Below are 23,364 nucleotides of genomic sequence, written 5' to 3'. Positions count from 1 at the left end.
CATTAAAACACGTAGTTACCCATCATCGTGTCGACCTAGGGCTGCAACTAACGATTATTTTGATAATTGATTAATTTGTTGACTATTTTTTCGATTAATCGGATAGAAAAAACCTGTAAAATTCAACCCTTTATTCAAAACAGGGTTCGTACGGTCATGGAAAACATGGAAAAGTCATGGATTTTTTAAATGGTTATTTCCAGGCCTGGAAAATTCATGGAAATAAATCAAATCCCAGGGAAATGTCTAATATTCAAATGTTCATTTACGCTGTATATATACTGTATGCTTTGGAATTATTATTGTTAGTTTAAATACTGTATTCTCGAACTTTTTTATTGGACGTAGAGTGTTTTGTGTTTCACACTTGCACATGAGTGTGCTATTTGTTCAGGTCACTAGAGGTCACCATTGTGCGGAAGCAGACTGTTGCTGTGAATAGAGCTCGGGCGATGGTGCATATATATTGTCGGATATACTGCAGACCGTGATGCTATGTTCTTCACGTTTTTATTAGTCCTTTTAGATAGTGATGATGTACTCGGTTGGTGCTGGGTGAGGTGTATGGAGCAGGTTTTCTGAGAGGAGCTGCGCCGTTTGGGATGCGCAGTGCGCTTTGACTGGGACTGCTGCAGTGTATGCAAGACCGTTCGAGCCCGCAGGGCTGCTGTCAGTGGGGTAAAAGATAACGACACAGTGGCAATACTCGTTGACTTTTCATCCTAAACGAGTGCGGTTTCATGATGAACCCTCCGTGTTTTTTTTAAATCTTTTTTCCCCAGTGCGCAACGACTTAATTTCTGCAGCGGAGAATCTCTCTTGTAATCGAACTGGTAATCTGTCGCTCAGCACAGCTGCCAGCTCAGCCAGCAAGCGTTCATCCTATCGTTGGATTAATCAAATCGACTTTGTGATCGAGGACTTATCAACTGCTTCTGAATCAGGAAAATGAGTGACAACCAGGACACATTTGAGGCGGAGGAGGAAAACACCTCTCGGTTCGGGAGCGCGACCTTGCCGCTCCGGCCGCCGAGGGACCGCCTCCTCTGGAACAAGAGCAGCGTGTGCTCCCGCTCCTACTTTTTGGTGGTGATGGTGTTTTTTCACGTATACATCATTAATGTTATAGCACTGCTATTTTACGTTCACTATAACAGCGGACAGGAAGATGCCAGCCCGAGTCGTGATGCTCCGAGCAGTAACCACCAGCAGCTCCCCGAGTCGCGACGTCCGCCATCAAAGCCGGAATTCCTGCGTGATGTTTCCCTCTCAAGAATCGAGGGGATAAGAGTGAGTGATGTGATGATGCATCACTCTCACTCTTTCATTTATACCCTGTGCTTCTATCTCACACACAGTCGGCTCCTTCACGTCATCTGCTTCATATCTTAGGTGGGACATGTCCAGAAGGTTTCACTGGTGCCGAGCAAAGTGCATGAAATGCGGACTCTGAGTCTGAAGCCACTGCTGTTCGGTAAGAGCAGAAACACCAATGTGTCAAAACAGATTTGAAGCTCACCCACATGAGCCTCGAAGGGCCAAAGCAAACATGCATTCAATCACCACATACTTGGCCTTGTTTTCATCCTCATAACTATCGCCCCAAACGCATGTGCGCGCATGCTCAGGTCAATCGAGGCAACATGAAAAAAGTCAATATATCCTGAGGCTATAGGCTACTGTCCCAATTAACGGCTCATAATTGATCGGGACATAACACAATCCAAAACATCTAGTTAATGTGGGAGTAAAGATGGTACAAATATATTGAAGTGGAAACAATTTAAGTGTACTATATTGTTTGTCTTTCTCTTTAATTTGTGTTTAATTTATGTAACAATCATTTAACTGTTTGTGACTGACCTTGATTTTGACTGGTTATATGTTGATATGAATGGTTCTGCTCTGCAATTAATTCAATGATTGTCCATATTTGGGTTACAGCTAAATACATTTCTGACTGAACATCCTATGCAGATTATTCTTTTAAAATAAAGAAAACATTTTGCAGAGACTAAGGTGATGTAACCCAAAGACTTAAAATTTGTTTTCATGCAAAGTAGCTGGAAAGGTTTTGCATTCCTTGGATTGCAAAGCGAGGGCCTAAGAACATAGGGTGTCATTATATGCTGTATACAGATTGTAAAGCCCCTTGAGGCAAATGTGTGATGTTGGGCTATAATAATCAAATGTACTTGACTTATAGATAAAACTAGAATACAATATAATACGGTTGCAAATCAGAAAATGCTGCAACCGTGTTATGCCAAGAGATTTGACTCTGTCTGTGTTTTTCTGCAGAGATCCCCGGGTTCTTGTCTGAGAATGAGTGCCGTGTGGTGACGCAACTTGCACAGCTCAAGGGTCTAATGGAGAGTCAGCTCATGGTGCAGGACGGCCAGGAGGAGCTGGCCAAGGAGCTTAACCTCGGCCCAGAGGAGATCTTCAACCTTCTTGATATTAACCAGGATGGACAGTTGCAGCTCCATGAGGTGTATGTCCAATAGTGGACTGTGAGCATGTACTGTATGAAATGCAGTACTGTTTTGGCTCAGAGTTGGTCAAGTCATCCTGTCTTTACTAACGTGCCTCCAATAGATACTGACTCATTATCGAGTGAGGAACGGCATCTGGTTCACGCCGGAGAATCTGCGAGAAATCTATGCTGGGCTAAAAGCTGACGAGGACGGTGATGGTAAGAAATCAACTTTGTTTAAAAATATATATATATATATATTAGCGTACATATTTGTATTTCTTAAATGTAAGTTGAATTTGTGAAATAATCGTGAACACTAAAAGTGCTCCCTACAAACTTGTTTTACAATGCTAGGTGGGACAACAGTGATGGGTTTTGACTAAAAAATCTATGAATATTGTTCGTCTCGGTGTGTGAATAATATTTTTTTTATTTAAACACAGTAAAAAGTACATACATTGACTTTGTACAGTATTGTCAAAAATACATTGTTTAAATCATTCATAATGTGGTTACCATCCTTTTGGGTTTGTGACTGATTAAACTGAGGCAACGACTACTTGTTGCCCTTCTTTAAGGGTTATGTCTACTATGTACACAAGAGTCGTTTTAGAGGCATACATGATACATCGTATATAGACACAGGTATTGAATGTGATTGGATAAAACCCATTTTAAACCCATTTTGGTCTTAAACTAAATATATATGTGTTTATATATATATATATACATATATACGTATATATATACATGTGTGCATATACATGTGTGTGTGTGTGTATATATATATATATATGTGTGTAATAGAGTAACTTATGGTACCTAGCCTAATATATATATATATATATTTATTTATATATATATATATATATGTGTGTGTAATAGAGTAACTTATGGTACCTAGCCTAACTTGTGTCATTAACGCAAGAAATTAAAACTTCCACAAGGCATCAGAATATTTACATTTCATATTTTGGACAGGATTGCTGAGTCTAGAAGAGTTCAAGCTTCTGAGCAATGACGCCTTCCAGCGCTTCCTGCTGCAGCGAGGGGTGAAGAAGAGTCAGCTGCTGAGGAACAGCAGACACACCTGGCTGTATCAGGGCAAAGGAGCACATCAGGTCCTCCAAGACATCAAGGCGAGGCAAGCAAGTCAAACCATCTTCTCAGATTACTGTAGTGCTAGAATAACGGAAATAGTACTCAGGTTTATCACAAATCGAAAGGACACTTAAAACTTTTTCCGTCACCTCTCTCCAACAAAGGGTGACTCGTCTCACTCGGCTCCCACCCGCATTAGTGGACCTCAGTGAGCCCCTCCAGGTGGTTCGCTATGAGGAGGGAGGACACTACCACGCACACCACGACAGCGGCCCTGTGTATCCTGAGACCGCATGCACACACACACGCCTCGCGTCGAACACCTCAACTCCTTTTGAGACGTCTTGCAGGTGAGATCCATGAAGTGCACAGTCAAGGCTGAAGCAGCATTTCTCTGCAATGGTATCTATGAATGTCCAGATGTGAATTCCTCTGCGCAGTGTGATTACTAAACTCCATTGCTGGCATGTTAGTTTGCAACATTATCAACCTGTAAGCATGTGTGTGTGTGGGCCTCTAACAAAGTGTTGTATGTGTGTGTGTTTGCACCATAAATGTATGTAAATTAAAATCTGTTGCACACCTAGGTACATCACAGTTCTCTTCTACCTGAACTCTGTTGAGGGTGGTGGGGAGACCGCATTCCCTGTGGCAGACAACAGGACCTACGATGAAGTGGTGCGTAGTTGTGTGTGGGTGTGGAAATGTGTAAGGAGAGCACTGCCAAAGTAATGTGTGCATACTGCGCATGTCTTCCATATCTGAGTTAACTCACATGTTTGTCAGCGAATGCACGGCCCTGACGTCCAGCAGACTGTCTGACTGAGTCTGAATGTGTTGCTGTAGTCTCTCATACAGAATGACGTTGATCTTTTGGACACCAGAAGGAATTGTGACAAGAGCAACCTCAAGGTGAAGCCTACAAAGGGGACAGCTGTTTTCTGGTACAACTACCTTTCTGATGGAAAAGGTAGGATTGCACACTTTGTTTACATAATGTTGTAATGAAGATGCAAACCAGCAGCTATTTAATGTGATGTTTGCTTATATGAGATTTATTTTAAAAGTACGATTTGTCTGATATACAGAATGTGTAACATTGTCCATCCATATTCAAACACAAAGGTATTGCCCATTAGGTAATATATCATTGTACAGATTCTATCACAATATAAATACAAATTAAATAAGACTACGAGATTACAGCCATGCTAGCAGCTCTGTGTGAAGCTTCACGTCGTCACAGTGGTGCTTTAAGCGGCATGCTAATGTCAGCATGCTTACATGCTCACTAACACACTGATGTTTGCCAGATGTAATGTTTAGTTATGTATCTTCCATCTTAGTTTAGCACATTAGCATTTGATAATCATCACTAAACACAAAGAACAGCTGATAGTTTTGCAGATATTTGGCCATAAACCACTGAAGTGGACAAATAACCTTCATGGTAGCACTAGAATAAACGTCAGAGGATAAGCAAAGACATTAAGATACCTTGTCCAGGAACATCTGTATACAGTCAAAGTATCTAGATATATAAATGTACTTTGACTAAATGATGCCACGAGATGAAATGTCTGGAGTTCACTAACATTTTTATCACAATCCGTTCAATAGTTACAAAGATCAGTCTGTATCATAGTGGTCGGCCAACATTGCCATAACTTAAACTAGCATGACGAAAATCACACAGTCTGAAGCAGCAGTTTATTATATTATTTTATTTAAATTCAATTAATCTTGGCAATTAATATGTAATTTCCATGCTTTGGTGGCACAGGGTCAAAGTTAAACATAGAAAATGCAGTCAAACGGTTGAGATTTAATCCCCTAATGGTGTCATTGTAAAGATGAAAGGTAATCCAGAAAAACAGCTACACACTAAGAATAAATCAAATCTGCTGTATCAGACAGGACATTTCAACATAATTTCCATCTCATTTAAACAAATTAATTTAATTTAATGTTATTCAGGAGAATAAGTACAGTAATACATATTTATCAAAGTGTTGATTGTGGTAGTCATAACATCAGTGTGGGCCCTTTCAAGAAAAATGGTCCCATGATGTGAAGGATGTTGCGAGCATACATTACATTATTACTATTATTATTTTTCCCGAACAGGTTGGGTGGGAGAGCAGGATGAATATGCTCTGCATGGAGGCTGTTTGGTCACCCATGGCACTAAGTGGGTTGCAAATAAATGGATAAACATTGATCCGGATTACCAGCGGCAGGCTCGCTATCAGAAGCTGGTTTCACAGCAGCCAGAGGATGAAGATGATAAAGGTCTGACTCCGGACCTACAGAGTTCTGATAACCATCAAGAGTTGTAGCTCATAAACCAAATTTGTAATAAAAAAATTCTATCTAGCCTTCCTTAGTCCTCTGCACAACTTCTTTGGCAAGATCCCCTGTGTCCAGTTTGTAGAGACAATATTTATTCAGGGAATGAGGGCACAGTGGGTTTATGCAACTGTAAAGAGATCATTTTGTTAAATATTGCTTGGATATTGTCTAGAGATTCACCAATACTGATATCTGTCTGACACTGACTCAAATAGCTGGACTAGGTATCGACAATAGGCTGATCGGATACCGTTATTTTAATAAATAACAATTCAGTACATTTATATCTATGTATTTAGTTGTTACATTGTGTTTAACAAAGTTAGTAAGCAATGATTAAGTCAGGTCGGATGTTGCCTTACACATAAAAGACTGATCCCAGTCTCTTCCACACAGTGAGGCATACAGTTGATTTACTCAAATCTGTATTGGGACTGACATTTTTTTATCGTTGCATCCCTATTGTTTACTGTTATTTTGTAATCTATACTTTCACATTTTAGGAATGTTGCACTAGAAACTCATGAAAACAGTTAAGACAAAAAATCCCTTTGCATGTATTAGCTTCACAGATTGTCTGTTTGCGGTTGCGATGAGCAGAAATTGCACTTAAATATTGAAATAGCTCCTGTAAACATTTCAATGTCCTACCTTGTTAATGCTGCCATTACCAAAAAAGGCTCACACTATTTTTATTGTATTGTATTTGCTCCGTGAATTGTTTTCTAAGAGATTCTTCTTGAAAGGTATTGTTGAGGTTTCATTTTATTACTTGCATTTCTCTCTAAAAATGCACTCTATTGTCCTCCCACTTTGAATAAAGTTAAATTAAACACATGTGTCTTCTTACTTTAAGAATAAGATTTATAAATATATGTCATCAATCATCTTTTAGAGTTGTTCCGATATCTAAACCAGTATTGAAAGTGCCTCCACTACAGTCTAAAATGCTGGATCGGCTCCGACGCGAGTCTCTGCACCGATCTGGTATCATGTTATCATGATAATATGGTATCATGTTATCATGGTATCATGTTATCATGTTATCATATTATTTATCAGCTCATTTAAGTGACGCATAGAACTACAAGACGAGTCACTCACAACCCGACCCAATATTTCACTCTGTCAAACTAGAAATTAAAAGAAAGTTATTTGATCATGAACTGAGCCAGTTCAAAGACTACAACAATGATAGTAATCATGTTATCCATACAGGGTTGGTAGTATATACTGTAGCTGTTAAAAAATGATAGTTTTTCCATCTTCAGTGCTGGATGTGTTTGGTTGAAGTCCTTAAAGCTTTGTGCTGCTGGAAGTGTCCTGAAATAAAACAGTTTTTAGATAACAATGACATGATTAAACAAAAGGCTTTTAGTTCAACAAAGATGTTTGAGTTTCATCATTGGACCATCCAACTGAAGTGTCACATGAACATCAGCAGAATATACTCACCACCGATGGCTCGTATCTGGAGAACGATGTTGCTCCGCGGTGGTCCAGACAGTAGAGCACAGCGTCATGAACGGAGGCAAATAGATGTCTCTTAGTAACCGACTCGGAGAAGAAGTCCCCAAGCTCCAATTGTTCCACCACAGAGGCTGAAGAGAAAACAGTTTTATCGGCAGAAAAGGGGCCAACACTGATCCTTTTCATGTAGTAAAGGAAGTAAGAAAGTGTTCACTCACGTTGACAACCAGCCATGTAGATATCTACGTCAATCTCACTGAAGTCCTGGAAAATCTGTCAGTAATATAAATACATAATATCTATCCTTATCAGAAGTTACCACTTAATAAATAAATAGATCCCAATTCTTCCCCATCAGATACTATTCGTCCTAACCGGCCGAACAATCTATCTCAAATTAAATAATCAACGTTAAGTAAACTGCAACAGTAACACTATTGTGTAACTAATACTTCATAAATTCCAATTTAAGTGACGTCAGAACTTGCCAAGACTAAATTAAACCAAAATCAGTTTGTCTGTGAGGAAGATTTGTCATCTTTGTCTTTCTCATGAGAACAATGGGAATCTTTTTCTTCATTGTGTTTTACCATTTACAAATGTATTCATGTCAGGACCGGATGATTGCAGACTTGTATTTACCTTTCTTGTTGTCAACTAAATCAATATCAATCTGTATAAACATTCCAAGATTAGCAGTTCATAAAAACAGAACTCCCACGCTCTCCTTGTAAAACTCCCATGGCAACAATTATAAATTGCTTATGCTCCTCAAATGACATGTAAAGCGTTTATTTAAAGGATTAGACACCTGGATGACCGAATGAAAAAGGCTGTTTCTCTAAGGTTTCATAATAAGTGAAAATGTGTTTGCAATGAAGACATTTTCAGTTATGTTTTACGTTTCATTCAGGGGATATCTGTCCCTGTTGTACTTACATTTTTCATAGTCTTGATAGCCACTATGTCAATGAAGTTAGCCGTGGAGAGGTCGATAACGATGGAGTGAATGTCCCAGGTCCACTTTCCCAGTGACCCGAGGGAGACCCGCTCCAGATCTTGACTCAGCGTGTCCTCACTGCTGGAGCCCAGCGTGGTGGTGTCCCCGTCCCACCCTAAGCTTTGGCAGTCTGGTTCTCCTCCCTTCAGGTACTCCCACCTGCAGGGTTCGTCTGGTGTTCGAGGAGTGATCGGGACCACAAACACTGTCCCGTTCTCCCTCTCATTCCAGTCGTGCTCCTCCTCATCTGTAGCAATCCCGTCCACGCATGTGTCCCTCCAGCGGCCGGCCTCTTCCTCCACAGAGATCGCTCCAGACAGCTGTTGAGAGTGGTAGGTGAAATGATTTATTACAACTTCTGTTAAGTAGTGGAGTGCGTTGACTTGTCACCTCCTGTATAGTTCTGTCCCGTGGGACAGCAGGCACTCTTCAGGCAACAACTACAACTCACAGGACTTTGGTGCCAGTTTACTGTGGTCCTTAGAATGTTTTGTACATTTTCTATAAGCAAGGGATTGTTTATGCATACATACCTCTTTCTTGGCGTGCCTTCTTGCCCGCCTCTCAGCCCTCCTTTCTCTACGCTTCTGTTTGGCCTCCTGCCTCTTCTTGTAGATAATCATTTTACTAATGTCAAGCCCACTCTAAAAACAGATAAAGAAAAATAATAATACATTATCTGCTAAGAAATTATTTATTTGGGAGAGAAGAAATTAATTGATTGACATCAATTGAATAAGCACGTTTTTTGATAAAAGATTCAAGGGAAAAAGTGTCACCTTTTTTTGTTTATGTCCTTTTAACATTGACGGTCAATTGAATCAATATCTTCCTCTGTGTGTATTAAACTGACCCAGAAAGTTGATTTTTCAGCTACACAATCTGTTCTTCCTGCTCCTAGCGCACTTATTTGATGTGACACTGACGTAGTCTGGGTGAAAGGAAGAACTACAGGATATTCAGCTGTATTTATTGAAGCCAAAGTATTCGGTCAGAAGCTTGTGCGCAAGGCATTCAGGTAAATGTAGGCACTGCTGGCACGGCTTTCTCTCTCTTCCGCTTAGGAAGTTATTGTTATTATTATTATTATTATTATTATTATTATTGCTTCAACATTTACCATTTATATTGATCCACATAAAAAGTAGTCCAATTTTCCCTTTAATTGTTTTAGTCTGTTTTCATGTAGGAATGCAAATATAAATGTTGTGGCTCCAGTCTCTTAAATGTGGAGATTTGCTGGTTTTCTTTATCACATATGACAGTAAACTGAACATCTTTGAGTTTTGGACTGTTGGTAAGACAAGGAACCTGCAGACAACAACACTGTGGCCATTTGTTTAGTATGCTCCGTCATGTTATAGACATATAATCACTAGATTATTCGTTATTAATGGAACAATATACATTAGTTGCAGCCCTAGAGTAAATATATTACATAGTATTATTAGGAGGGAGAACAAACCTTTTCTTTTAGAGCCTCAAGGTAGAGATCAGCATTGGCAAAATATACCGTAGCAGAGGAGCGAAATATCGTCACACCTGGAATCTCTCTCGCCTGCCAAATAGCAAAAAGTCATGAGCCTTTTTTGCAACACAAGAATCTATAATGTATGATTTTAATATATATTTCTGTCTCACCTTTCTGTGTGTCTCTATATCCACGTACAGTTCTGTACCTGGAACATTTCCCAGAACGGAGTATGTAGGACTGAATGGAACAAAAACACATTATTATGTGTGCAATATGTTTTTATACATTATTTTGTCTAATCCGGCAGTTCTTAAAAATATTCTCTCTCTAAGACACACGCACACAAACACATATACACATGATTACTCAGATACTGAAATATACTATGATGATGTGCAGAGGAGTCTTACAGCTGAGTTCTGAAAATAACAGTCATCAGTGCAAAAATGATTGATGCCGCCAGACCCAGATCCAGATTGAACAACATGGTTGACACCCAAGTGACCAACCACACCACCTGGGGGATGCAGCATGACGTTACGCATTCGTTAGTATGATTGTGAAAATTCTGTTGCAGTTATTGCTTTGAAGTTGTTGTTTGTTAAATGAGTAATAAACTTCTCACCAGATCAATCTTACTGCGTTTCCACAGTGTAACAATGTCAGAGTACTGCTTGAACATCCCCTTAAGATTTACAAAGACGATTGCTGCAAGGACAGCCTAAAACAAAGACACCCACATGTTCACATTATTAATCAGATGTGAACACAGAAGTGTGATACTGAGGCAAATGAAAAATAAAAAACCTTTCATTCCACCAACATATGTCACACATCATGAATGTTTACTGCAAATCTACAGAACACTTGAGTTGTAGCAACTGAACCTCTGGCAGCTCCTGGAACAGAGATCCAAGTTTCAGAATAGTCACCAACACAATGAGAGCGGAGGCGACCGTAGCCATCTGCAAGAACAACACAAAGGTTGGTTCTGGTTTGAGTTGCATGTTAACATAATCGTCTGTTCATCAGAAATAGATTAAGTCCATCGTGACAGACATATTGACAGTAGATATTATCAGTATTACTCTAACAACTTTGAGGTCTGGTTTGCAATAATTAATTAATAATAATAATAATAATCATTTATTTTATATAGCGCTTCTCAAGTCACCCGAAGTCGCTTTACAGAGTGCAGAGTCCAGAGGTCACACACACACACAGTCATCCCGGTGGTGGTAAGCTACATCAGAAGCCACAGCTGCCCTGGGGCAGACTGACGGAAGCGTGATTGATTTGTTATATCGTGTTTAGATAAATAATACATCTCTATGTGCACAACATTCAGGGACTTCAGCTAGAATTAGACAGGTTTACTGGTCTCCCTGAAGAGAAATGTTGTAGGTGTGATTTAGGTGAAATTAATACTAATTTGTAATTTCTGTAAGTGTTTGATGGGATTTAATGATTAATGTAAGTACAAGTTATGTTCATGTCTGACATGTCACCACTGTTTTCTCCACGTATGTGCATGACAAAATAAATAAATAACAAAACTAACTAAATATGTTACTGCATAACACATGTTTGAAGTTAAAAACTACAGTCCATGTTCTAGTAGCATCTGTTTTGAGTTTCCACGGTTATGTTTTCTTCAACATCATTTCTTTTACGCTACCTCAAACATCCTTAAAGGGGCCATATGCATTGTATTTTTCTTCAGTATTCTTACATGTTGACGTCATATTTTGACTTCTGTTGCTTACTCACTTGGGTTTTTCCTCCGGTGGTCTCTTGGATGAGACTTCGAGACATGGAGGAGCAGACAGAGAAGCACTGGAAGAAGCCTCCCACTGCATTACTGAGACCCAGTGCCACCAGCTCCTGCAGCATGGGTGAAGACAAGAAACACAAGAATGAGCAAGGAAATACAGAGAGAAAGGAATGCAGACGTATGAAAAATAAACTGTATCTGCAGAATTAAACGGAACTTTAATGAGAGTTGTGGTTTACCTGGTTACTGTCCACATTGTATCCATGTTTCAATGCAAATGTTTTGCCAAGTGAAAAAGATATGGCGTATCCAACCATGGCCAATGCAAAAGCGTCCCCAATAACTTCTCCAAAAAGACTTGCATCTGGTACACTGGGATAACTTAGACTGGTGCAAAGTTAGAGGACAAGGACAGTTGTTAGTAAACAAGCTGGAAATATAACTCAACTAATAATTACAGCAGTTTAACTTACCCATTTGGAATTTCTCCAACAACTGAAATAGTGTAGTTTCTGTTCAAGTGGGTATATGCTGATATAAATGTCCCTGCCACAATCTAAAGCCATCACAGAAAGCATACACATCATAAACACAGACACAAACTAAAGCCACATTTCACAACACATCAGACCTTCAATAATTACAAATCTGGTGAATCATATGCTAGATGTGAACCTAATTATTAGCCATAAATATCTCCTTTTTGCTGTGAACTGCACAAATGCAGAGGCCCAGGCACTACTGCTGATTCAGCTGCTCGACTTGTTTGTTCTTTTTTAGAGCTGCAACATCAGCAGCTGCACAGAGCACAGAGGTGATAACACAAAGAGAGGCCAGAGAGCATCCTCTTATCAACTCACTGTGACGAGCTCCACTGGGATGGGCACTGGCAGCTTCGGACTGAGAAAAGAGTTGAGCTCCTTGGCTGCAATTAGAAACACGATGGACACAGCACTGACCAACAGGGTGGGAAGATGAGTGTCTGGCAGCAACATGCAAACATCCTTCAGAGTCTAAAAATGGAGAAAGTAAAAGCAGGAGATGGTTAAAGCTTCCTACCGTACACATTAAAACACACATGCTTTGCTGCACACAACTGATGGTTTTGTCATTTTAAGTCAGAATTCAGTACGATATTACATATCCACGTTGTTAACTCATACCGTTACTTAATAATATAACTTTTGATTTTAGTTTGTGAAACATTGTTATGACCTGATGCCCTATTGGTTGACACATTTAATTTATCCCTGATATATCTCACCTCAACAACATCCTGTTTCGAGCCTCAAGTGCATCACAGCTCTGTCCCCAAAACTAATCGCTGAGCAGCAGCATTCAGTTGTTATGCACCTGGACAAACTCTCAGAAAACTGCAGGTCTGCTGCAACTCTCTGTGCTTTTAATCAAGGCTGAAGACGTTTCTGTTTGCTGCTGGTATTTATTAAATCAAATGATTGTGCAATTATTTCACTGCCCTGTAACTTTTCTTAGTATATGTAATTCCTGTCTTATTCTATTTGAGCTTGTTTAAATTTACTATTCAATTCTAGTTTTCTACTATTTAGTGACATTTTTTATTTGTTTCTTGAATTTCCTTCTGTGGTTTATTTTTCTTTTGCACCTCGTCTGGATGCGTTTGATGTTTTGTGTGAAGTACTTTGAATTGCCCTGTTGCAGAAATGGTCTATATAAATAAACTTGCCTCGCATCAAGAGAATCTCAGATCCCATCTAAGTGTGTGGGTGCACAAGGGACCAAGACCTCAAAATGGTTTAATAAAAAATGCAGCCAGAAAAATGAGGCTCGCTCACATTTGTCAAATCAAATGCTGCATTCTTATCAGGCATTAAAGCATCATATTCAAATAATTTCATGAGGAGCATATTTTGTTTTCGTAAGTCATGTTTCATCACTCATGTCTCTCAGGTCCTGTTTTCTTGTAAAGCAATTATGTGTTGTCTACATGTTTATATGATCTTGTAATCGAGATTATGTATCTCAAGGCACGTCTAATAAAGATTAAATGAAAGCTAACCTCAGGAACACAAACACTCTCTTGTGAATGTTACTTTTGTCGTTGTGACGCTATGAGATCAGTGCTGGTGTATCAACAAAACACAGCAATCAGAACCAAACACTTGTCAGCACTCACATACAACAGCAAAAAGGGACCACTAAACCGTCTCGGTGAAACTCCAAAGATGTGCTTGAGTTGTGCCACCACGGCATGGGCTGCAGCTGCTGTTGTGTAAGCTCGCACCAGAGGTTCAGACAAGTATGTCCCCACAAATCCAAACTTTACCACACCCAGTAACACCTATGCAAACGATAATTTCTGTGAATGAGTATTGGCAGCCGTAACAACGAAATACAACATGATGATTTCTGTTGGATGCCGTGTCCTGACCTGAATAAGTCCTCCTAGGAGAGTAGTAGCAGCCGCCACCTGCACCCTGTAAGAGTCCCGGGCAATTATGTTCAACTCTGCAGTGACGTTGGTCCCATTTGTTATGAGGAAAGCCGAGTCTGGAGCGAGTCTCTCGGTCACACTGCCCACCATGATGCTAAGCACAGTAAATGTACCTGAACACAATGAAAGATAGCAGCACATATCATGACAGAGGTTATAATGGCTACAGTTACACAGTCTCTCTCTCGCTCACTTTCTTTCTACTTACCAATGGAGATATGACGTGATGTTCCAAAAAATAAATAGATCAATGGTGGGTAGAGGGACGTGTAGAGCCCAAATACAGGCGGTACTGAAGCCAGCAATGCATATGCCAAAGCTGTGGGAAACAGATGTTCTGTTACACCTGTCACAGCTTACCGTTTATGGACCACCTCTCATATTACTGGCAAACAAAAATTGTTAATGAAACATATCTGGACAAAATATAGGTCGTGGGGCAAAATTATACGTTCGGCTATTTGTCAAAATCTGACTTTTTTGTAGTATTCTGGATTTACTCAACCATAATTTGGCTATTGTCATACCTTGTGGCAGGTGCATTATCCCCACACTGATGCCAGAGATGAGGTCCGGCATGCCATATTCCCAGATTGAATACTTGGGCAGCCAGTACAACACAGGCAAGATGCTCATCACCCTTCGTTTCAGTTTGGGGGCTGTACATCTGGAAGAGATTTGAAGGATACACAGAAGTCTTTTATTAGCAGATATCTTGAAGCATACATTGTTATCTTCGCATTGAAAATGCGGAAGGTTATGTTTTGATCGCTGTGTATTTATTTATTTATTTGTATGCGTGTTACTCGCATAACAAAAAAAGTTTTAAACTGAATGGCATGAAATTTGGTGGGATGATTGGTTATTATCCGGGGACCATTTGATTAGATTTTGGGATAGATCGGGTCAAAGGTCAAGGTCAAGGTCATGAAAAGGTCAAAATCATCTTGAATCGCATGAAATTTGGTGGGATGATTGGTTATTATCCGGGGACCATTTGATTAGATTTTGGGATCAATCGGGTCAAAGGTCAAGGTCATGGAAAGGTCAACATCTTCTTTTTACCATAGCACGGTCAATTTTTATCCAATTGGCATGCAACTAATGCCAACATGTTCATAAGTCAATGCCCAATCTTGTGATATGCGAAGGTATGCACTCTACCGAGTGCCCATTCTAGTTGAAAATGTTTCCCTGGTTGACTTTGACAAAAAGTTCAAAGACATCTGTAGACATCTACAGAAGAGTAAGATTCAAAGTTACAAGATCAAGCCATTAAATATTCCTTACCTGAAGTAGTCTTTAAGGCGTTCAGTGAGAGAAGGTTGAGTGTCAGAGTGTGTTGTTCTCTGCGTTATCTCTTCCAGTCTCTGCTCATCAAGCACTTCTCGCTCCACTCTGTATTTCCCAAGTCTGCGTGTCGAGTCCATTGAGCTGAATCTGTCAATATCTGTGCAACTTCAATGGTTTTACTCTTTTGATATGCAGTAAAGGTGATTTATTCAAAAGACTTTACAACCAACAGTTCACCAAACTGTCAAGAGAACCATTGTATCTGCATATGTACAGCATATTGCCGAATGATTAACTATAGGCAGGACATTGTGGGCAGAGCCCACTTCATGACAATGATGGCTGACCGGAAGAAGGAAAGGATGTAATTATAGTCTTAAAGTGGAAAAATATTAACTCTGATTCATTCAATGGATGTTTGACAGGTATTTTCCCATTCTTGCACGTATTTTTTTCCATTCACTTGCAAAAGTAAAGCTAATGAACCATGAAATGTCACCTTAAGCTCAAAATATATTGGTCAAGTGAGTCACTATGAGGGCTACTTCCAAACAAAATACTTAAAATATATATTGTTTTTTTGGTCAGTAAATATCCACCACAATGGTGTCAAGTAAGAAAGTAAAATGTATAAATACATTGAGTATACTAATTGTTTTCTTTGTTGTTACAACAATCTCAAGAATTCAGCTTTTAGGAATCAAACTTGAAAGATAAGGTCTGATTTTCTGTGGGCAGCAGCACACTGGGCCTTTAAGAGAGTGCCGTCATGAAATCTGAATCCTGGCTGGCAGCAATGTTTCATTGCAGTCATTCCGGAGCCGCAGCCACATGAGGCAAACAAAGTGGACCAAAGAAGGTCTTTAATCACACAGTGCAACATAATGCCAATGAGGAAACTAAGCAATATAAAAATGATTCATAATATTTGTCACTATCGTAACTTAAAGACACAACGCTTTCCTGACCACTCAAACCCTTCTGACCTATACTTGCTGTCTGTCACAACACTGTCTATTTTGGGGTAGCAGCTCAGAGGGCCACAGCAACAGAGGGGGTGCATATCGTTGTCTCTTACAAGAGCTCCGAATCTCTACAACCAAAACCTGACTGACAAATTCAACAACACATGAAGAACATGGATATTTACTGGTCTTTTTAGACCGAAGAGAGCAGAGGAACCAGCATAGTCTCCAGACTATGGTAAGGCTTTTACAAGAGAACACTGTACGATGTAAACAGATGGCGTGCTAACTTTGGACAACGGTGAATTTTGCTACAGTGTATTATATCCAAAGCTAATTAGACATTCTGTTTGAATATGACGCTAATTGAAATATGTTTACAGGTTTGCTATTACTTTAGCCATAATAGGTTTTGTAGTATTTAAATATGCTTTAATGGTTTAAACGTTGTAATATTACATTGATTTATTGTAGTTAATCAAATAAAACAATAGTTACTTCATTCTTGTATTGACATTTTTCACAAATTTTCACCAGCATGAGTTTATTAAACTGCTATTTTATATGACATTCATGGCTTCTATGTATTTGTATCTGGGGTTTTTTTTCTTCTTTTTTTTCAGAGACAAAGTCCTAACCAGATGTTCAGAGTGGATACAATGTACCGTGTAACTTTTTAAATATCATCGTTTCTAAACAAGTTGAGGCAAAATGGAATTTATGGCCAAACATGGGCTGGTGCTGCTCGACCAGCTGAGGAAGATGAGGGAGGGTGAGCATCTGACTGATGTGGTGCTGGTTGCTGAGGGCATCAGCTTTCCATGTCATCGGGTCGTTCTCTCTGCCTTCAGCCCATACTTCCGTGTAATGTTCACATGCGGCTTGCGGGAGTGCAACAACAGAGAAATATTCCTGCATGATACCCCTGCAGACAGCCTGGCCCTCCTCTTGAACTACATGTACTGCTCCGATCTTCCTCTCACCAACGCCAATGTACAAGGCATCTCTATTGCAGCTTTTCTCCTGCAGATGGATGACGTCTTCACTCTCTGCCAGCAGCACATGGCCGAGAACATGGACGCCTCCAACTGCCTTGGCGTGTACTACTTTGCCCGTGACCTTGGTGCAGAAGAACTGGCTGACCACGCCCAGCGCTTCCTGCAGCAGCACTTTGTCCAAGTCTGCCAAAACGAGGAGGTCTTGGAGCTGGAGGCCCATCAGCTGGGAAAGCTCCTGACTTCTGATGACCTCAATGTTTCACAAGAAGAGACCATCCTGGATGTTGTCCTACGTTGGGTCAAACACAGCACTCTGATGGGTGGAGAGGTCAATATTCTGCACCTTCCAGAGCTCCTGAGGAAGGTCCGTCTATCATTGATAAATGCTGAGTATTTAAGAGAGGTGATGAAGAGAAACACGGCTCTCCTGGCAGATGCTGAATGTGTAGAGATTCTCAATCAAGCCTTGGAGGTCACATCGATGCATCCCTCAGCTGCACCGCGCAAACTAAAGCTGCGGTACGGCATGGAGACCACAGATCTGCTGCTCTGTGTTGGAAACGACGGCGACGGGATCCGCTCAAGATACGGCAACTTTACTGAGCGCAGCTTTTGCTATGCCCCATCCACAGGACGAATCTACTACGTTACTTCACCTCGCTATGCCGAGGCTCTGGGGTACGTGTGTGCCGGGGTTGTGACTGAAGGAAATGACATTATAGTGGCAGGAGAGGTTGGTGCACGAAGAATGGCCCGACAGAAGGACATGAATGTTGAGATTTACAGGTACGATATTAGATGACACACTTGAGAACTTTATTTGCACACACACGGATGACACTGATTGATATCTTGGGTTGCCAGGTACAAAGTAGAGGCCCAAGGAAGCTGGGAGTGCCTGACGTCAGCCGAGTACCGCGATTCATACGCTCTGGGGTCACTGGGTGACACTCTGTACCTGCTGGGTGGGCAGATGAAGCTGAAGAACCAGTTTCTCATCACTAACTGTGTGGAGCGATGGTCCCTGCAAGGAGGACCCTGGCGCAGTGCAGCACCCCTGCCGATACCGTTAGCCTATCACAGCGTGGTCAGGATGAAGGATTGCCTTTATGTGATGGGTGGTCGAACCCCACAGGTGACGTCAAAACATATTTACACAAGTTCTTGGCAATTATTGTGAAACCTAGAGAACCAGACGTCAACACATGTAACATAAGCTCAGTGGCTGAATGTGACTCCTCTCTGACTGCACCTGCTCTGCCACTCTTTCTCTCTCTCTCTCTCTCTCTCCCCTTCAACCATCCAGTCACATCGGACGGATGACGAGCCCGACCGCCTTAGTAACCGCCTCCTGCAGTACGATCCAAACGCGAACAAGTGGACCGGGCTAGCTCCCATGAAGTACTCAAAGTACCGCAGCAGTGCTGTTGTACTCAATGGCGAAATTTTTGTGATGGGTAATCATTTTCATTTCAATTTTTTTTAAATTCTCTCTTGGAATGTAGATATTGTGATAATCCTGCTCCATCAATTAAGCTGCATTGATTCCTGCCACAACAATTTTTTTATTACAAGTATTCTATTTGTTAAAATAAACTATTTTGCAGGTGGAATCGGATGCGAGGGAGTGGATCGTGGACAATCCCGCCGCTGCCTCGACGCTGTAGAGATCTACAACCCGGATGAAGACCGTTGGAGGGATGGACCTCCTCTCCCATCCGCACAACTCTCACTGCGCACCAATGCCTCCAACGCAGGAGTGGTGGGAGGCAAGATCTATGTGTGTGGATACTACAAAGGAGCAGGTAATACACGAAGCGTCATATTCAATGAATGAAGAGTTTGAAAGATGACTCCAGGTGACCACGTTATCCATTCTGTTTAACTGCCTTCAGATCGTCACGATAATATAACAAAAGACATTCTGGAGCTGGACCCACGGGAGAACCGCTGGACTGTGATGGCTCGGCATGCTCTGATGCATGACAACTATGACGTCTGTTTAGTGGCAACTCTCAACCCGAGGGGACTCATGTCCCCACCTGCAGACTTGGTTAACCAGTGACACCCCCTCAGATCAAGTCAAAGTCTGTGTCAGAGAATTAGCGAAGGAAATTAATTATTAATCACGAACGCACTTATTACTATTACTTATTTTACAGGCCTCCATGAATGAGGACCTACGTTTAGGGGTTTGCACATTGTACGAGAGATGTTCATGTCAATGAGAATAGAAAGATTGTTTGTAAATACAGTGTTTGCTATTGTTAATCTCATACCTGCAAACTCATGAGGGATGAAAAAGGTGACAACGGGGGTGCAGGTGACTTTTTTGTTGTTGTCTCCACACCACATCCACGTTGTTTTTTGACTACAGTCTTTTGATTGTTTTGACCGCAAATTTAAATAATAACAAACATTTTAAGAAAAAAGGTCCTCTTAATAATTCAGTGATCGGGCCCTAATAATAGTAATAACAACTTTACATTATCATTATATATAATATGGTTAAAGTCATTCATGAACCAACTTCCTTTTTTTTTTTACTTGTGTGCTCTGCTGAGCTTTGATTCTGTTCCATGATTCTGTTCCATGATTCTGTTCGAGGAGTCTGTTCCTTCGACGTGTTCCATCAAAGATGTTTTATTGCGAAGATCACCACATCGCATGTTCTCCGTGTCTCACTCCAACCTCATAAACGCCGGCCGTCCAATTTACCCCCCCCCCCTACCCAAAACAAAAACTCTTCGGATCTACACTATTCACGTGGATGACCTATTTTGATTTCAAAACGGCGAATTTCGCCGAAAGGTGACGTTTGCAGGTATGTAATCTTAAACATCTGCAGAGAATGATCATCAGAATCCTGCAGCCGTGTGGCGCACAGCATCATCAGCAAAACCTCTCGACATTAACCGACGTACAAATAGTCGATTGACAGAAAATTAATCAACATAATCGTTGATATATTTCAAGCAAAAATACTAAGCCACTTGATTTCCAGCTTTTCACAACAAAAGAAACTGAAGACGTCACAGCGGCCTCTTTAACATATCAGACTAGCAAACCCAATAACAGATTTATCAAAACAAGAATATGCTCATTAAATGATAATATAGCTCAAATTATAATTATGGACTCTTATACAAATTATGCCAAGATGCTGGTTAGGAATTTGATGAATTTATTACAGGGTAAATACTAAAGATATATAATAAATACATTTACAGAATATAAATAATCAATTGTTTGTTTTGTGGAATGCTTGCTGAAGCATAATACGTTTTACTGCTAATAAACATGCTCCTTAAGATGTATGGAGCATGGCTGTTTATTAAAAAAGTTTCTATTTAATGTCAGGTCAACAGTAGAAAAATAGAAATCAGGAGACACTCAAATCAAATATATGCTTTTTTGTTTATGTCAGATGAATAACGATAAATATGTTATTGTATGTATGAGTCAGTCTGTCCTAAACATACTAATGAGTACATTTCAGACCCCTCACAGCTCTTTAACTACAAGTATAAGAGAAATAAATGAAAACATGTATTAATGTTAACATTCTTCAACAGACTGAATAACTCTAAAACAATTCTAACATAGGCCTTATGTAATGATAAATATCACAATAAACCTTTCACTCCAAACACAAGAGCAGAGATGCTTCACCCTTGAATCCATTGCTGGTTCTCTAAAAGTCCACACCAAAATCTAAATCCTTGTCAAACAGTTGCCAGAGGCCTTCAGGTTGCACTGGGCTCCCCCTCTTGGACGGGAGCTTCTCTAAAACGGGCTTGATTCCTGCGAGGCACACGGAGCTGTTGCTGTCCTGAGACCAGCAGCTGAGCGGGTTGATGAAGGACCCTTCAGCTTTGGATCTCATCTCCCTGTTTGGCACTTTTAGGCACTCTTGGTTGGGACTCCCCTGGCTGGTTAACATGTTCGGATCCTGACGCTCATGGAGGGGTGTTGAAACATTTAGTTGTTTATTACGGTTCATGAGAGGGTTACTGTTTTCATTCGTGCACTTACTCCTTTGCGAGACCAACGACAGACGGCTCTTTTTGCGCTTTCTGTGGCCTCTTGGAGAGCATTTCCTCTTTCCTAAGATGTGGTTGGGATCGGGGGGAAATTCAGCCGTATTGCGTTCAGTGTCGTGTGACCTAAGTGTAACCTGCGTGCCTTCGAGCTTGTCGTTTTGCAGGATGATGGAGAATGGCTGCTCCAGCTCTGGTGACGTCTGGATGGCGTTGTCCGTCACGCTCTTCGGGCTGTGTTTGCCCGAGTGCGCCGAGACAAAGGTGCTGAGCTGCTTCAGAGCCTCTTCGAGCGTGTTTCGATCCCTCTCCTGCTCCTCTGTCAGACTTTTCAGACTAGTGTTTAAGCTTTGCAGATTTGAACAGAGTTCTGCTGTGCCACGCTGAAGGGTAAAATATAAGTTTTATCTATAACATCTCGAAAACATTTATTAACCACCAAATATCTACTTCATCCAACTGAAACTTCAGCAATCTTGATTAAACGCTACTACCATTTACCTTTTGTGCAGTCTCCTCCAATTCAGTCACCATCTCTTTCTGGGAGTTCACTTTCTTCAGTAAAGTCTCAAACTGCTGAGAAATGTCACTCTGAAGACTTCTGAAATTATTTTGCACTGGGTTGAACAAAGAGATAAGATTTAATTTAATGCACAGAAGTCAATACAATTTAAAGAAGTTTGGAACTATCGAAACATTTCCAAATTAGAGGAAATGATGGGTGACAATGTTTAAACATTGTCAAAAGTGCACCATCTACTGGCAATAACAAAGGTTTGCATTTTTTTTTTTACTGAATTATTCAGATCTTCAGAATGCAGAGAGCAATTCTGTGTTCAATCATTCCAACAAAAAAAACATTTAAATAAATTAGTAAACTTACATGTTAATGCAAAGTTGTCAAATTTTTGGAGGACCGTTTGACACACAGCAGTATTTCTCTCTGTGCCAGCGACCAGTTGATGGATCTGAAAAACATGGCAGCACTTTTTTAAATCTACTTCATGACCAAAAATGCAACTGAATGAATGTGTATCATCACTTACATTGTTGAGTGTTTCTCGGAAATTATTACATTCTTTGGCAAAAATATCACTGTTAAAGCAAAAGCCAGATACAACATGTCAGAAATGATTAGTCCTACTCATTTTATAGTATATATTAAAAGTGAGTGGCATGTTTAACTCATACCCATCTGTTTTTTCTTTTGCCCTTTTCTTGTCTTCTTCAAATTTGTCCAGTATTCCAAAAGATTTGCTCTTTTCCTTCAAGTCTCCAAACAGGAAAGGTTTAGTGTGATAACTGCTTGAAAACTTTGGGTCACTTCCCTAAAAAAGAAAAGAAAAAAACATTTCAAAAAAAGATATGAGACACAAGACATAGCTAGGTTTCACATAATCAGAGTGATGATGAATAAAACTGTATGCACTCCCTATACATTGGGTCATATTTTGTCACACGATAGTATGCGGAAACATGTATTGCTAAGAATCAAATGGCCTCTGCAATTACTGAACTCAATCATCATGGCCTATTTAAAATGGACTAGTCTCACAATAATGTGGAATGCACTAAACGTACGTTACAAACCAGCAATATAGCAATCTTAGATTATATAAATGGCTATTGTCTCCCAGTATATACACTGAACAAATTAATTATATTATATAGTATATTTATACATTCTTGTTTACTTTACTCTGAGTACAAGACAACTGCAAATATGTCCATGAGGTAAAACCACTTACAAATATTGTACCAGATGTGAGGAATAATGTCGCGATACCTCCATGCCCATTAATCTGGGTATGCAAAGATATTACTGCCACTTGTTAAATTAAATTGATATACCTCACCTCTTGTGAACTTTGTTGGGAGGTCCTGGATGACACACTCATATCTTGAGACAGGCCTTGAGAACTTTCAGGCCAAAACTGAGACCCAA

At 40.3% G+C, this 23,364-nt stretch overlaps 3 protein-coding genes across 4 annotated transcripts; 2 read left to right on the top strand and 1 right to left on the bottom strand.

The window, feature by feature from the left end:
• The first annotated feature begins 680 nt into the window (after positions 1–680).
• Positions 681–6,844, top strand: p4htmb (prolyl 4-hydroxylase, transmembrane b). Its single transcript, XM_056436530.1, has 9 exons — positions 681–1,290; positions 1,393–1,474; positions 2,302–2,492; positions 2,599–2,695; positions 3,461–3,623; positions 3,745–3,930; positions 4,168–4,258; positions 4,427–4,550; positions 5,708–6,844. The coding sequence occupies exons 1-9, from the start codon at positions 949–951 to the stop codon at positions 5,917–5,919; spliced, it is 1,488 nt and encodes a 495-aa protein (XP_056292505.1). The 5' UTR covers positions 681–948; the 3' UTR covers positions 5,920–6,844.
• Positions 6,845–7,177: 333 nt separating this feature from the next.
• slc26a6l (solute carrier family 26 member 6, like) lies at positions 7,178–15,553 on the bottom strand. Its single transcript, XM_056437694.1, has 19 exons — positions 15,414–15,553; positions 14,651–14,790; positions 14,332–14,442; positions 14,061–14,236; positions 13,806–13,970; positions 12,511–12,663; positions 12,124–12,206; positions 11,890–12,037; positions 11,647–11,760; positions 10,764–10,841; positions 10,502–10,597; positions 10,287–10,393; positions 10,044–10,113; positions 9,868–9,960; positions 8,912–9,046; positions 8,342–8,722; positions 7,621–7,675; positions 7,388–7,533; positions 7,178–7,255 (listed from the first exon to the last, which is right to left on the bottom strand). The coding sequence occupies exons 1-19, from the start codon at positions 15,551–15,553 to the stop codon at positions 7,229–7,231; spliced, it is 2,418 nt and encodes an 805-aa protein (XP_056293669.1). The 3' UTR covers positions 7,178–7,228.
• Positions 15,554–16,468: 915 nt separating this feature from the next.
• On the top strand, positions 16,469–22,856 carry kbtbd12 (kelch repeat and BTB (POZ) domain containing 12). 2 transcript variants are annotated; one of them, XM_056438047.1, is made up of 6 exons: positions 16,469–16,619; positions 17,411–18,165; positions 18,244–18,514; positions 18,686–18,836; positions 18,987–19,184; positions 19,275–22,856. In XM_056438047.1, the coding sequence occupies exons 1-6, from the start codon at positions 16,617–16,619 to the stop codon at positions 19,442–19,444; spliced, it is 1,548 nt and encodes a 515-aa protein (XP_056294022.1). In that variant the 5' UTR covers positions 16,469–16,616; the 3' UTR covers positions 19,445–22,856. The 2 variants fall into 2 exon arrangements, with proteins under 2 accessions (XP_056294022.1, XP_056294021.1); XM_056438046.1 differs by having other exon boundaries at positions 17,005–18,165.
• The last annotated feature ends 508 nt before the right edge of the window (positions 22,857–23,364 follow it).

Source organism: Pseudoliparis swirei, chromosome 18 (genome assembly GCF_029220125.1).
Source record: "Pseudoliparis swirei isolate HS2019 ecotype Mariana Trench chromosome 18, NWPU_hadal_v1, whole genome shotgun sequence".
Classification (NCBI taxonomy): Eukaryota; Metazoa; Chordata; class Actinopteri; order Perciformes; family Liparidae; genus Pseudoliparis; species Pseudoliparis swirei.
This window is presented reverse-complemented; position numbering and strand designations above follow the sequence as displayed.